General features: G+C 38.2%; 2 protein-coding genes across 7 annotated transcripts in view; one reads left to right on the plus strand and one right to left on the minus strand.

The window, feature by feature from the left end:
* The window catches only part of TDRD9 (tudor domain containing 9), a 100,830-nt gene that overhangs the window by 21,092 nt on the left and 64,662 nt on the right, over positions 1-15,076 (plus strand). The window lies entirely within an intron of this gene.
* Positions 4,786-8,948, minus strand: RD3L (RD3 like). Of its 4 annotated transcripts, none has more exons than XM_068160243.1 (4): positions 8,608-8,948; positions 7,616-7,704; positions 6,682-6,982; positions 4,786-5,830 (listed from the first exon to the last, which is right to left on the minus strand). In XM_068160243.1, the coding sequence occupies exons 1-4, from the start codon at positions 8,697-8,699 to the stop codon at positions 5,533-5,535; spliced, it is 780 nt and encodes a 259-aa protein (XP_068016344.1). In that variant the 5' UTR covers positions 8,700-8,948; the 3' UTR covers positions 4,786-5,532. The 4 variants fall into 4 exon arrangements, with proteins under 4 accessions (XP_068016344.1, XP_068016343.1, XP_068016346.1 ...); XM_068160242.1 differs by having other exon boundaries at positions 7,616-7,707; XM_068160245.1 differs by lacking the exon at positions 8,608-8,948 and adding an exon at positions 7,940-8,106.

Consider the following 15,076-nt stretch of genomic DNA (forward strand, 5'->3'; position numbering starts at 1 on the left):
AATAATTAAATTATGAAGATTCATCAAGCCTTGTGTGCCTAGGCAGAGGAAGGTCTTTATCTTTTGGGTAGAGATGCCTCTTTCCATTCAAAAGCCTTGGCAGATGACTGCTTTCTGGGGTTTGATGGTTGTGTTAACAGCGTGAAGTTATTTTTGCAGGTGTGGTGGTGTTGCCTTTTTTTTCTTTCATGTTCTTTGCAGTCTGTGAAAGAGGGAGAAGGGATATGTGTCCTGAGTAGCCACATATGTGAGTGTGGACAGAATTTTTTGTCCTTAGACACATATTTTCAGCATCAATGATGGATGCAATTGTGTGCCACTGCAAAATGAAAATAACCTTTATAAGAAGGAGATGTGGGCCCAGGTGAACCTCATGAGGTTCAACAAGAGAAAGTGCAGGGTTCTGCACCTGAGCTGGAAGAATCCTCACTATCAGTACAGACTAGGGGATGAGGTGATAGCAGCCCTGTGGAAAAGGACTTGGAGATGCTGATGGACAAGAAGATGGACATGAGCTGACAGTGTGCACTTGCAGGCCAATCACATCCTGCGCTGCCTCAAAAGATGTGTGGCTGGCAGATCGAGAGAGGTGATTCTGCCACTTTGCTCTGGTGAGACCTGACCTGGAGTACTGCATCCGGGTCTGGAGCTCTCAATACAGGAAGGACATGGACCTGACTGACCAGGTCCAGAGGCGGGACACAAAAATGATCAGGGGGTTGGAGCACCTCTGCTAACAATGACAGGCTGAGGGAGCTGGGATTGTTCAGCCTGGAGAAGAGGAGCTCCAGGGACACCTGATAGCAACCTTCCAGTACCTGAAGGAGGCCTACAAGAAGGATGGAGAGAAACTGTTTATAAAGGCCTGTAGTGATAGGACAAGGGGCAATAGCTTCAAACTAGATAAGAGTAGATTTAGATTGATTGTTTGGAACAAGTTCTTTAGCATGAGGGTAGTGAAACACTGGAACAGGTTGCCCAGGGAGGTGGCTGGGGCCCCGTCCCTGGAGATGCTCAAGGTGAGGTTCATAGGGCTCTGAGCACCATGGCCATGCTGACTGCAGGGGTTGTTGGACTAGATGTCCCTCAGAGGTCCATTCTACCCAGATCATTCTATAATTCTAAGGTAAGTTTGCTTAGCTGTGTTTGGTTTCCCGTATGTGTTGCTGTTTCACAGTTCTGGGAATGTGCTTACATTTACAGTGTTTTTGCAAAACTTGAAGAATCTTGAAGATTTAATTGTATTAAGACTGATTTTTTTTTTATTTATTAATGTTATGTTATTTACTGTCATCTTAAAGTATGAAGAGCTGAAACCAAAATAATTTCTCTGCTATTGTTGAGGCTGCTTTGACATAATGCTCGATATGCCCTACAAAACTTAGGGAATATAAAACCCAAATGATTACCACTTTTTCAGTTGTGTCTTTGTATTTATTTCAAGCTAGATAAACAATTGATGGGGACTCTCTACTACTTTGTCTAAATTTATTTGTAAGAATGTGTATGATTAACACTAAATTGCTAATGGTAATTACAGGTGTGTTATTAAGCAAGTTTTGTGTTATAACTCTTGTTTTACAGAAATATTACTGAGAACTAAAAGCTTCACATCTCCCTTAAAAGACATACAGAATGTGTTTCGTTACCAATGATACCTCATTTCCCAAGGCTTTTAAGATTATCCTCTTATCTGAACTGCTTCTTGATAGCAGCTTTAGTAATTCAATGTGTTAGGGGAATGTAATAGTTCTCAGAAGTTGTGGTTGAAATTTTCATCCTTAAATAGCTTGTTGATTGACTTTTAAATTCCTCTGTTTATATTTAACTGAATGAAGAAAAACATAGACCCATAAATCCTTCCTTATTATCAGAGCAGTTGTGGTACCCATTAAAATATTTAAAGGCTTAAGTGTGGAAAAGCTGGTTATTCTCTTGTATTTCTTCCATTTCAAGGTGTATCTTTCACCAAGTTAGCCTTTTTTTCTATAATCAGTTGTCTAAAGATATTGTGTGCTATTTGTTCTGCCTGAGAACTATGCAGGTGGGAGATGTTGCCCTTCCAAATTATTACCACTTGTCTTGCTGTTACTGGAGTGGGTTTTTTTGGCTTCTTGCCTATGTCAAAGAATATCAGCTGGGTTAGTGAAAAGAACAATATAGTTTCAGATTACTGCATGCAAATCATGTAGGCCATAAATAAAACGTGCTTGACGAAACAGACTAATCTTCAGGAGGGAAATGGTGACTGGCCTACAGCCATGTTGTTGCTATCTGAGACAGTTGAAATCTCCATGAAAGCTAAATTCCAGAAAATGGATCATCTTAGCTGACAAACAGGTACAGATTCTCTTATAGCGTGTTGTGGTAAAACCAGCAGATTTCTTTTGAAATACTTCAACTTTTTCAGTTTGTCTTGGTCTTACACTTTATTTTTCTATGCTTTTTTAGAGAGGGAGTACATGATACTATCCACAGATATAAGTGCTTGCATTCTATAAAATATAAAAATTCATGTGATTTTAAAAATGGGACTCTGAGCATCCCAATGCAGTTGGGGATGTCCCTGCTTACTGCAGGGGAGTTGGACTAGATGACCTCTAGAGGTCCCTTCCAACCCAGTGCATTCTATGATTCTATGAAAATGGAGGGCATATTTTTACCCTTTGGATAATTTCCCCCCCACCCCCGCAGTTCCCACTTAACCCAGCTCTCCTTTCCCCCAAGTGTGAGCACCAGAACAAGGTACCTATTATCAGTTTCAGCAATAAAATGTGCATATAAAAGTATCTGAGCCTTTCTGTGTGTTTCCTTAACATCGCACTAGATCTAACATAGAATTGGCTATGATGCCTAGATGCATTTTGTAACTGTTGTTCAGCCACTGCTTTTTAGTGTATATTGCAGTTGGTAGCCCATGTCTCTGGACTTGAAAGATTTCATTCACTTTTATTAAAGTGAAATTGAAGTGAAATTTATGAAGAGTGGGTATGTTGTATCTGTGGTAATCTTGTGGGGTTGGTTTAGGGTTGTTTGGTTTTTTTCCTGCTTGTTATCTGCTTATTATTGATGTTTGTAAAAGTAGGCAGACCTTGTATGTATACTGGTCTGCCATTTTCTGTAAACTACAATTTGAAACCTAATTTTTCAGTGCTTTTCTCACCTATTTTGCAACAGAGAGCTGTGAGGATAATATTTTACTAATTTATGTGACTTGACATTTAAGGAATCATGCACTTTTGGCCAAATTGTTTTCTGAAACCAGCATTGTGGACGTTACTTTTCAATGTAATGCTGATTTTGCTAACACCTATTAATACATGTGCTCAGTACTTGTATCTTTTCCATAGGAAAGAAAGGGACTTGAAGTTTAACTCTTTGGGGGAGCTTTAGCTATATCTATATTTTGGTCTGGATGTTTTAGATTGTTTTAGAACTATATGAAAAGAATCTGTTGCTCTTTGTTCTGCCTCAGTAGAGCAGAGTAAGCTGAGATCAGCACTTCTGTTATTTATTCACAATGGCACAAAAGGAGGACAAAGTTTATACCATCTCTGAGGGCAGATATGAATTGCACAGAATCACAGAATTGTCACGGTTGGAAGGGCCCTCAAGGATCACCTAGGTCCAACCCCCCTGCCATGGGCAGGGACACTTTCCACGAGATCAGGTTGCCCAGAGCCGCATTCAGCCTGGCCTTAAAAACCTTCAGAGATAGGGCCTCCACCGCCTCCCTGGGCAACCCTTTCCAGTATCTCACCACCCGTATGGTGAAGAAATTCTTCCTAATGTCTAATAAAAATCTCCCCTCCTCTAGCTTGCATCCACTCCCCCTAGTCCTGTCGCTACCTGGCATCCTAAAAAGTCCTTTGCCAGCTTTCTTGTAGGCCCCTTTCAGATACTGGAAGGCCACAATAAGGTGTCCTAGGAGCTTTCTCTGAACTGAACAACTCAAAGTCAGCGTGTCCTTAGAGGTGCTCCAGCACTCTGATGATCCTCTTGGCCCTTCTCTGAATTTGCATATAGTTGCAAGGTTTTATGTATTTTGTTTATGGAAAGTGGAGGGTGAACTGCCAGTTTTTATTGTTCTAAACCTGATTCACTCTAGTTCACTAGTGCTTTATCAGGTGTATGCAACAGTGCTGATTGTTTTACCTTCTCTGAATACTATGTTCCACTGTTCTTCATGATGAAGTTTTCCAAAGGCTTTTACAATAGTAGTGTTTTCTTTTATGAAAACTTTGTGCCATTTGTTTCACCTAATTTGTGTTACATCAGTAATATTTTCTTTTGTGCATGGGGTCTACAGCTGTGGAGCACAAGGAAATGTCTTTCAGTTGCATGTTACCAAATTCAAGCAATCTGAATGTGGTCTTCACTGTTTGAAGAAAATCAGAGGAGCAGTTTTCCTCCTTGTTTGCACAATAGTGCATTTTGTGAATTGGGTGATGTGAATCTTGTCTGGTTTCTATGATGTAGCAGACAGGTTAAATGGAAATTTGGAGATGGGAGATGTTACATAAGACACAAAAATTGGTGGCATAGTGATGGGAGTCCAATTGGAAATGTAGCAAACGGAGTTCTGGCATATGTTTTCATTGATTTTCTGCTCTAATTGTCTTCTCTGATCATAACTGCTCTGTATCCAATCAGTCATGTAAAACTTACTATGAACTCAGTGATAGACGCTGGCAACCGGGGAACGCAGATTCTTGTTACAGTTATCACCTCTTGCTTTGGAAACAAGTTGTTGACTCTTTTGCTTTCCTAGAAAAGTACTGCCGATTTGAATTAAATGTTTTAAGTTTAATGTAGATTCTGGGTTTCAATCAGCGAACAGAACTATTTGAAATAAAGTAATTCATTATTTTCATGAAGGATAGAGAGCTATTTGTTAAATGCTATTAAATATCAAAAGTTTTTGACATAGTTTTTACCCTTCACGAGACTTCAGCATGTGCAGAGTACAATTCAGAAAAAATACAGAACCAGTACATGCAACATGTTATATCTTCTGACATTTCATTTTATAACTGACTTTTGAAGTTAAATAACTATTCAGCTCCAAAAAAGTATTTAACAGTTTATTTGTTCTAATATTGTATTAAACCATTTATCTTATGCAATATAAAGTTCCTAGAGAGCCTAAAAGCTATGTGACAAATACAGAAGTTTTTGCCTAATGCATTATGGATTAATGCTATTTCAAAATACGGAAAACCATCTTTTCTTATTTAAATACATCAATATATATATTACTAAAAATAAAATGCTTTGGAGATTTTCAGAAACATCTACATTTTTGGCTAAAAGGTGCCTTCAAACACAATATCTTTAAGGAGCTATAGAGATAAAAGGAGAGTTCATATTTTAAGCTTGTTTACTGCATACTAGCTATAATCAAGGGTTTTGATTTCTTTTATTGGAAAGAAGGAAAGCATGTCACATGTTTTATTCCTAGTTTTGTGGATGGCAATCACAAGAAAGGAATGCAAGCAGCTACATAGCTTTTAGAAAGAAAGACAAGCCAACTTAACTTGAAGGGTAGTAATAGGGTAGGTTCCAGATTCTATGAGAGAAGGTGGGAAACATGCTTTGTGTGGTTTTGTCAACGTAGCTTGAAACTGTGGGGATTTCATCTTTGTCCGATTTGTTAGAACCATTTCCATGCAGGCTGCAATGTTCAGAGCAATTTGTATTCCATGCATCTACCAGTGAGTCTTGCTGGTTTCGTCTCTCAATGGTAGTGAGAAAATCTTGTAAAACTTGCTTGAATATGTAAACTATTTCCCAAGGTAAAACATCATTTTCTGCCAAAACTTCACGAAATCTAGAAACAAAAAAGAAAATCTAATCGTCAGTATTGAAAATTCTTCTGTTTCCTCTCTGGTCTTTTGAGAGAAATGGAAGAAGGAGGAAATTACTACATTCTGGTGTCATTTATTCCTTGTTGCCACATTTCCCTAAAAGACTGAGAGGAAAAGAGCTCCAACAATGCACTGGATGTAGTCCAGCTATTATAAGGATTGAAAGCTACTGTTACTGGGCATGCTTGTGCTTTGCCTTTTTTCCCCCCCTCTTCCCTGGCCCATCTGGGTTACTTGATTTAAACTGACTTTGCCCTTAGGTATGTTCTGGGCTTTAAAAGGCATGTAGGCATATTCTGATGTTGTTATGTGTCCCTAGAAAATGTATTTAATATACACTTGGACATAGGAGAATTTTTCTTCATAAAATGTGGATATGGTTAGTTGTTTTTAAAAAAACAGGATTTCGTTGAGGTGTTTTTGTGTGGGGGTTTCTGTTTCTTTTCACTGATGTTTTGGGCATGAAGCAGGGTTTCTGCATAACTATTGCATTAGTGTTTTAATTTGCTTTTAGTTATGAGGTTGCTATTTAATAAGTGTTTGGGATAAATAACAGAAAAAAAACTCAAATTATTTATAGGTTACATGTTTAAGCATGTGAGACTTCCCTTGTTTAGGATTAGACCAGGAAAACTCAGATTAAAACTTCCTTCAATAAAGTAAAGACTTAATTTCTACAAGACCTGTGAAAATATGTTCCGATTCCTGGTCCATGTAACTTTAGAAGAAATAGCAGAGCCAAATATAAACTGGGATTAGGTAAAAGAAACATCCTACTTATGATAGAATACTCAAAGCGAAATATGAAAGTTACCTGCTGAGAACAGTTCCTGTTTGGCAAGGCTGAATTTGTGAACACAGAACTTCCAGCTGCCGTTGCTCTGTTGCTGGAATGGTTGCTTGAGGGTTTTGGTTCTTCAGCCAGTTATAATCCATGCCAGTCTTCTGGACTTTTTGTTCATTTTCAATCTCTTGTATTAACCTTTCACGCTCTTTCAGGTGCCATTTCAATTCCCTCAGTAGGGTTTTTGTAACTACTTCTGATCCAGGGTATCTTGTAGATTTGTAGGGATCATTTTTTGACCATTTCATCCAGCCAAAAAGTGGCATTTTAGCTGTGAGAGGGAAAAAAAACAACAAACCTTATTTCTGTAATTTCTGTCTGTACACTTATACTTCCAATTCTTAGCAACTGAATGTCTAAGGGAAACTATTAATGAACCTAAACTGCTTTATGATATAAATAGTTGCAAGTGCCAAACTATAATGAAATCTGGCAATATTTTCCATCTGTTTCCTGAGTTATCATAACTGAGTAAAGTTTATAACGATTCAAAATGTGTATCTGTCATCTTGTAAACATCTGTATTCGTATTATGCTAGTACATATGGTTTTTAAAAAGCCCACAAGTAAAAACCCAAAAAACCTACAACCACACCTCTTCCCAGAGAAAACGCACACACCCCCCCAAAAAAAAAAACAAACCACCCCGACAAGAGTAAGCAAACAAACAAAAAAAATCCCACCCCCCCATACTTCCAAAATTTTAAGTAACCTGTACATTTAAAAAGTGATTAAATAAGTGCTGGAACTTTGTATGATCTATTTTTTCAACTTCTGTACCAGTTTTGATTTAAAATTATCTTTTTACATAACCTGAAAACAGAAATCTCATGGAATAGGCTTTTAAAGGTTACAAATCATGCAGACACAAGCAGACAAATTGGAATAAGATAACATAAATTACCTTTGCAGTTGTTTGTGGACACTGTTATTTCAGGTGACTTTGCTTGAAGGTCTCTTATTGTAGCATATCCTGTTCCCAGGCTGTTACTACTGCTGGAAGAAAATAAGGATTTTTTTTTTTCTGTTTTGCTTTCTTTTTTTTTTTTTCCTTTTTCATTTACTCAAACTGTGCTTAGAAAAATGACTTTCTGTACTGAATATGACAGTTTAAGCTTTTCTGCTTTTAAAGTTCTTTTTCATCCTCTGTACCAGAGAAAAGTAGTAATCCATTTAACCTAAGATGGTGTCTCAGATACTTTCTACCAAGTCCATTAAGATCTCCTACCTTTGAACCGAGTTCTGCCGATGGCAGCAATTTAAAAAAAAGATGGTAACAATTTCAAATGCTTGTTGCTAAATCCATCCAACGGTATTGGTGATAGTGAGATGAATAATGATAGTCTGAAGCAACTACAGACGTGCTTCTAGCTAAAGTTAAGGCTGTCGTATGATGTGATGCTTGGCTGTGCATAGCTGTAGGTCACAGTTTAGAGCTGTGTTTTTTATGACTGTGGAGTGCTAAAAATAACTATGTTGCTTTTATCAAACTTTGAGGCCATTGAGATGCTGGAAGACTTTTCTCCCATTAAAGGGAGATCAGGCTGTTCTATTGTCATTTTTAAACAGTTAAAAATAGTCTTTATCTAGTAAAGATCATCTAAAACCTTTGTCAAGTGAGCCTTGACAGAAAAGAGCTATTTGACAGTTGCTCAGGATTCTGTTGCTATATTAAATACCTTTTCTACATGAATTCCATCAGTCTCACGGTACTATATTTTTTCATTGCTATGCATAGCTGTTAGCATTTTTAATTAACATTTTAAATATCTTTGAAGAAGCCAGTCTGTAACACCTACCATGTAAGACACATTAATCTAATTGAAGGAGTAGAGTGATAAGGAGATGCAAATTGAGGTCAAATGGATCTAAATAGCCCCGAATTGTAAGTCTTACCGTAGACTTTGCTTCTCTCTCAACTGGCTGTCAGTTGCCTGCTCTGTCTTTCCTTGATGAGTATTTTGAGCATATCCATTTTTAAGATTCATTTACAGAGACGGCACTGTGCACACTAAAGGTCGATGAAGCAGCCATTTTCCGTTCCAGTTATCTGGTCTCTTCCTATTAACCTAAACAGTAGGCATGGTATATGAAATGCTTTCTCTTCTGCTTGCTCTTGTTTTAATGACTGTCTTTGCTCCTGTAAGTATTTTTCATTCCTACTTCTTTGCCTCTACTGGTTTGTTGAACTGTTGGGAGAACAAAGGTTCTGTAAATTTGTTCTAGATGTCATGCAACATAAAGATGACTTGTGTGGCTGTTATTAAAGCTGATACTACTTATACATTGTAAAAATTCAAATGTCATCATTAATCCTCTTCAACTGGAAGGTTTTCCCATTGCATTGTATGTGGTACTAAGAAAAAGGAAGGGACCTAGGTTTATGATGACAGAACTGTCCTGACAGATTTTCAGATTAAACTAAAATGCTCCTTGCCACCTCCTTTGCAGCACAGTTAACATGTCAACACTTTTTCCCCCTCTGTATCAAATCGGAAAGTAAGCTGCTATACAGCATAACCCCATTGTAGTGTCTTTGCAAATTAGTGATGCTTACTGGAAGGTGTGTAGATTAATTAAATCTACAACAGTTTGGGTTTATTGCACCTATCTTTGTGTCATCAAATTTTGTCAGGTAGGATGCTGAGAATGGTGTTACCATTGATGGGAAAAGAGTAAAGCTGAAAATTTGTATTGCTGCTACTTTTTAATGTATTTCAGATCTCTGTGATCAGGACGACATGGCTGTTCATGTGAGACTGGTATTAGGAATTGGAATTTAAATATAGAGTAGTATATTATGCAGTTGCTAGCCAGTGGTTAATCCGAGAAGCTTTGTGGAGAGTTACAATTCCATGCAGCTATCCCTGAAGAGGCTCATGGTTCTGCAGTTCTGTGTCAGGATGGAAGTTCTGACTTTCTGGTAATGGGTCTGTTCCCTGAAGACATTGCTGAGTGTGTCTTTATTAGTAACTAGAACTATTGTTATTATGTAACCTGGGGAAGGGAGAAGGCTATATTTTGATTCCTCTCATTAAGTTTTACGCAGTTTCTAAAACTACAAAGATAAAATTACAAATGATGTGAAGTCTTTACTACTTACCTTTAGATTTATTTTTTTTCTTCCCCCCCCTCCTCTCTTTTGTGTTTGTTTGACTCTTTCCTTTCTTGCTATGGCAGGTCCAGGTTCTTCAGCAAAGAACCTTATTCCAAAACAATAGGCTTACAAGAGCACATGATAATTGAATATTAATAGAATAAATAAGGAAATAAGGGTGGCAGCTAGTGGATAAAATGAGATCTCGATCCTTGCATCCCTGTGTAAGACACAAGGTTATTTCTTTGTATTTTGAAATGGCTATGTGCAGAAAATAACTTAAAAAATCTGTGATAGTGTATTTTTTTCCCTGTGCACTTATTGGTACAAAAAAAACCCCAAATGTATTCCAATGTGTACATGTCTTCCTCTTTCTCCTGTATTCATTATTCTCTATCCAACCCCAAGTAAATGGGAAGTTCACATCAAACAGGTCTTGCTTTTGAACTAATTGTCAGTTCTGCTGTTTTCTCTTCAGGAGTCTGCGTAACCTGGTGTGTAGAGATGTTAGATGACGGGAGGAGAAAAGAGAAATATCTAATTCTTCCTTTTCCTTAAGATGTTTTCTAGATAGCACCTTTTCTAGAAATTCCATTAGCAATAACCAAATGGTTGTATTGCACTGTGTGCATGATTCCACTGCAGATTACTCTAGCTGTGCAAATGAAACACTCATGAGCCACAGAAATTAAGGAAATGGAACATCTTCATGTGGAAGGGCTGAGGGAGCTGGGTCTCTTCAGATTGGACAAGTGGAGACTGAGAGGTGACCATATTGATGTTTATACATATGTGAATGGTAAGTGTCTGGGAAGTGAAGCGAGGCTCTTCTCTGTGGTTCCCAATCATAGGACAACAGGTGCAAGCTGGAGCATAGAAGGTTCCACATCAACACAAGTTAAACCTTCTCCACTGTAAGGGTGACAGAAGAGTGAACTGGCTGCCCAGAGAGGTGGTAGCATCTTCTACTTTGGAGACATTCAAAATCCACCTGGATGCATTCCTGTGTGATTTACTCTAGGTAATCCTGCTGTGGCAGGATTGGGGGGTTGGACTAGGTGATCTTTCAAGGTCCCATCCAGCCCCTAACATTCAGTGGTTCTGTGATTCTCAGAAGCCTTTTTCTGAAATAGTAGTAGAAATGGAGACCCATGAAGAATTTCTAATTGCGTGGCCATGCAGTTAGATGTATTGACTTGAGTCTCATGTGCCTTCAGACCGGATGAATAATAAATGCTTCAATTTGGCTGAATAGAGCTAGCATTCTAAGAGAGAGGTTTGTATGGTAGAGCTTATGTATAAGGTTGTTAAATGCTTACATCAATATGGATGAGCAGTGACAACCACACATGAAACGATGAAGCAATCTCAATGCATCTCTAGCAATGACTGGTTTGTGCTGAGGACTTGTTACGGTTTATGGTGGATGTATTTGATTTCCCTGTGGCTTGTAGCTGTGCTGTTTACAGGACAGCTTGGCTTAGAAATACAGAAGTGAGAAATCATTAAAGTAACTTAACTTCCAGTAGTTATGTGAGTGCACAAAGTATGATTTACATTAAATTACTCTAGAATAGATTAATATGGAAAGGTGTGGGGTTTTTCCCTACTGGCTTCAGTAAACATAGCCATAGCCTCTAATTTAGCAGGTGATTCTTAAAATGACTGACTCCCTGGAGAATAATGAGCATGCCTTGCTGCATGATGTAGAACAGTTCTTACTGGGGCCTTATGTTCTGTTTATTATTTTCGTTCAACTTTAAAATAAATAAAATCTGAGACACTGTTCAGTTATTAGGAGGCATTCTGTTACTAGCTCTTCGAAGAGAAGAGAGTCTGGTGTGGTACTAGTACATGTCATCCTTAAATAATTCCTCTTAAGATGGCACTGCATCCATGGTGGCAGTTACATTCTGAGTGTATTTTGTAGTGAGTTGCAGCTAAACCCAGCATTTCTCCTTAGCTTCAGAGTGGTTTTGTTTAGCCATGTGCAGCTTGGGGTGAAGGTGGGAAAGTGCAGTTCATGGTACTAATCTTTAACCTGAAAATGACTGGTATTCAAAATGTCTCATCTATTCTAAGGAATCCCTCTTTCACCTCTTCCTGTTTGACATCACAGTTGTGAGGGGAAACTTGGTGATTAAGGTAATCTGGAAGTAAATAACCGAAGTAAGGCTGCAAGGATTAAGGATTTATTTCAAAAGCAAGTAATACTTATGTTTAAGTTCTTTAGGGTCAAAACTTTGACTCTTTGCTTGTGAATACTCTTATGGTTTTGTATGTTACCAGCTGCTAGGAGTCCTTAGCTCTGTTGAAGGCACAGCCCAGCTAGGGAGTAAGAATATTTATGTGTACTTGTGATGTAAGTATAACCACAACATGGGTAAATAGCTGAAACTTACCACAGGGACATAGAATGAGTCAGTGTGAGCTGCAAGTTGTGCTGAATATACCTGGAATTTAGCTTTCATCACAAAATAGCAAAACATATCTCCTAAGGAGTACTTGAAAAGTAACAGGTGGCTTTGTGGATGTTTCCACGATGGCAGAAAAGAAGTGGAAGAGTAAAAGCAAGAAAAGCTGGAGTTGAGAGGAAAAACTGTTGAAAGAGTGGTAGGAGAGAGAGAAAATGAAGCAAGTGATGCAAAAGCTGTTACACACCACTTCCCATGAGCAGACCAATGCCTAACCAAACAGTAGATGGCAAGCCGAACTGAACACCCCTCTCTCCCTTTTTTGTTACTGAGCATGACAGTATATGGCATGGAATATCTCTTTGGTTACTTGGGGTTATCTGCTTGGTTGTGCCTCCTATCCTCTTGTATACCCTCATTGCTGTTCACTTGGGGGTGTACAGTGTGAGAAATGGAAAAGGCCTTGATGCTGTGCAAATGCTGCTCACAGCAGTAACTAAAAGATTTGTGGGTTTGATCTATTGCTTTGGTCACAAAACTAAAACCAGCATCGCAGAGCTACTATGAAGGAAATTAACTCTCTCCCAGGCAGACCTAGAGTAGTTATACAGAAAGGTTACCAATGCTGCCAGTCAACTGAGAAAAGCAAGATTTCATTTTTCCAGCTATTCATAGATAGTGTGTTGGGCGATTTGGTTCCATTCATAAATGCATCTCCACTTTGGATTTAATGATCAACTTTGCAGAGCATTTTTCTTCTGATTTGATAGAATAACTTGCTGTAGCTCTTTTAAGCTGCAGACAGATGGTGAGTCTGTGTGCTCTGATTGCTTCAGACAGCTTTTGACTACTGCCTTTGGTTTTTTAGCAACTATGAACAAAACTTGCCATGAGCCTACACGAGAGTCCTCTCGGTAAGATTCTCTGTTTAGTCCTTTGCTGTGACAGCTAACAGCAGTAATAATTCTTTTAAGTGCTAACTGATAGAAAGTTGTGTAAGTTATTGTATTACTGTTGCTCTCTGATGGATAAAATCAGGACAGTTTGTAGCATTAATCTTTCTGGTGCTGGGGGCACTTCACTGATAGGGGAGTTACAGGTGTCAGTTTAAAATTGAGGGGATCTTGCATTTGAAAGGACATTGTGGAGAGGTTGGTGCTGGTCTTTTTTCATGGATAATTAGCGATAAAACAAAAGGGAACAGCCTCAAGCTGCAACAGGTTATGTTTAGACTGGACGTCAGGAAAAAAATTTTCACCGAAAGAGTGGCCAGATGTTGGAATGGGCTGTCCAGGGGGGTGGTTGAGTTACCAGCCCTGGGTGTGTTTAAAGATCGTTAGATGTGGTGCTTTGGGATATGGTTTAGGGGTGAACTTTGTAGAGTAGGGTTCTTGGTTGTCTTGATGATCCCGAGGGGTCTTTTTCAGCCTTGAATGTTTCTGTGATTCTGTGAATACTAGTTTTCATGGGCATTTTTTAAATTTAGTAGTCTCCTACTTGCATTCCATTTTATTTGGAGATTTATTTAAACTGGATTTTACCAAGCTGACAACCAAATGCATTTATTTGGGTGATTTTTTTTTGTTGTTGTTGGTTGGTTGTGTTTTTTTTGTTTTGCTTTTGTTACAGGGTAATATTTGACTTTTTGAAGTTCAGCCAAGTTCATCATCTTTTTGATTAGAGGGAAGGGATGAATTTTGAAGTTTGATTTTTGAAGCTTTAAAAGAGTGTAGATGCTTTGTGATGCTGCTAAAGGATCAGAAACAGTACTTGACAGAGGAACTGTGCTTTTGGTTCAAGTTAATGAACATCCATACTAATTTACAAAATTAACTGTTTCATGTGTGCTAGAGATGTAGTTGCTTTGTGGCTTGTCACCATCTGCCACAAGTTAATAGCTGCTCTCTTCCAAACCATACCTATTTGAGCTGTGGCTTATCTCCAAGAGGAGCCAAATTCCTTGAAGTTCAGCATTTCAGTCTGGTCTCCGCCATAGATAGTAAATGCAAGGATTTGGGCTTTCATCCTGGCATTTGTGGTTGTTTTTTTTTTTTCTTGGATTTTACCTTTGGGTACTGTGAAAAATGGAAGGTTGTACAGAGCTGTTGGTCTGGTAGTTAATACATATTTCTGAGATGTTCAGTTTACATAGCATATCCAAATGTTTGCATTTGAGATTTTCAGGATTTTGTGAAGCAGTTTTAGTGTGCTCCCTTTCTCCTCCCTATTCCCAGCTAGCTAAGGTTTTAAAACAGGAGCTCTCTAGAACTACTGTGAGGAAGAGTTGTGCAAGCCTTTAAGATGCCTATATATGAAAACTTTAGCACTAAATTTAGCTAATTACATCTTAGAACAGTTCTCTTGAGTGGAACAAACAAAGAACCTCATCAGTTCTTCGAGTTAGTCTGTAATAGGCTGTAAATCACTTAAATTCAGAGTAAGTGAAACCTATTAACTAAATACAAATTTTTATCATCTTTCACATTTATGATTGAAACTTTTTTTTTTAACAGTACATTATTTCACTAAAGTTATATTTCTGCAGGTAAGACCAGTCTTCTAGAAGTACAGAGTGCCAACTGCCAGTTAAAAGGAATTTTTAGTATGCCCTTCAGTAAACCCAGTGGAAGGTTATGTACTGTCATGGCAAATGTTCAGTTATGTAAAGTGTCACATTATTTTAATTTCAGAAAAGAGGCTTTGAAACAGTCTACTGTATGTAGCATACTAAAACTGTACAGCAAAATACTGCTCTGTATGCTGTAAACCTAAATACTTTTCCAAGTGATTCTCCACCCCCACCCCAGATCTCTTAAGTAGGTGAACAGCTTGCGTGTGTGATAGAAGCCATAAC

Source organism: Melanerpes formicivorus, unplaced genomic scaffold (assembly GCF_026170545.1).
Source record: "Melanerpes formicivorus ecotype bairdi unplaced genomic scaffold, bMelFor1.0.p_v2 SCAF_48, whole genome shotgun sequence".
Taxonomy (NCBI): Eukaryota; Metazoa; Chordata; class Aves; order Piciformes; family Picidae; genus Melanerpes; species Melanerpes formicivorus.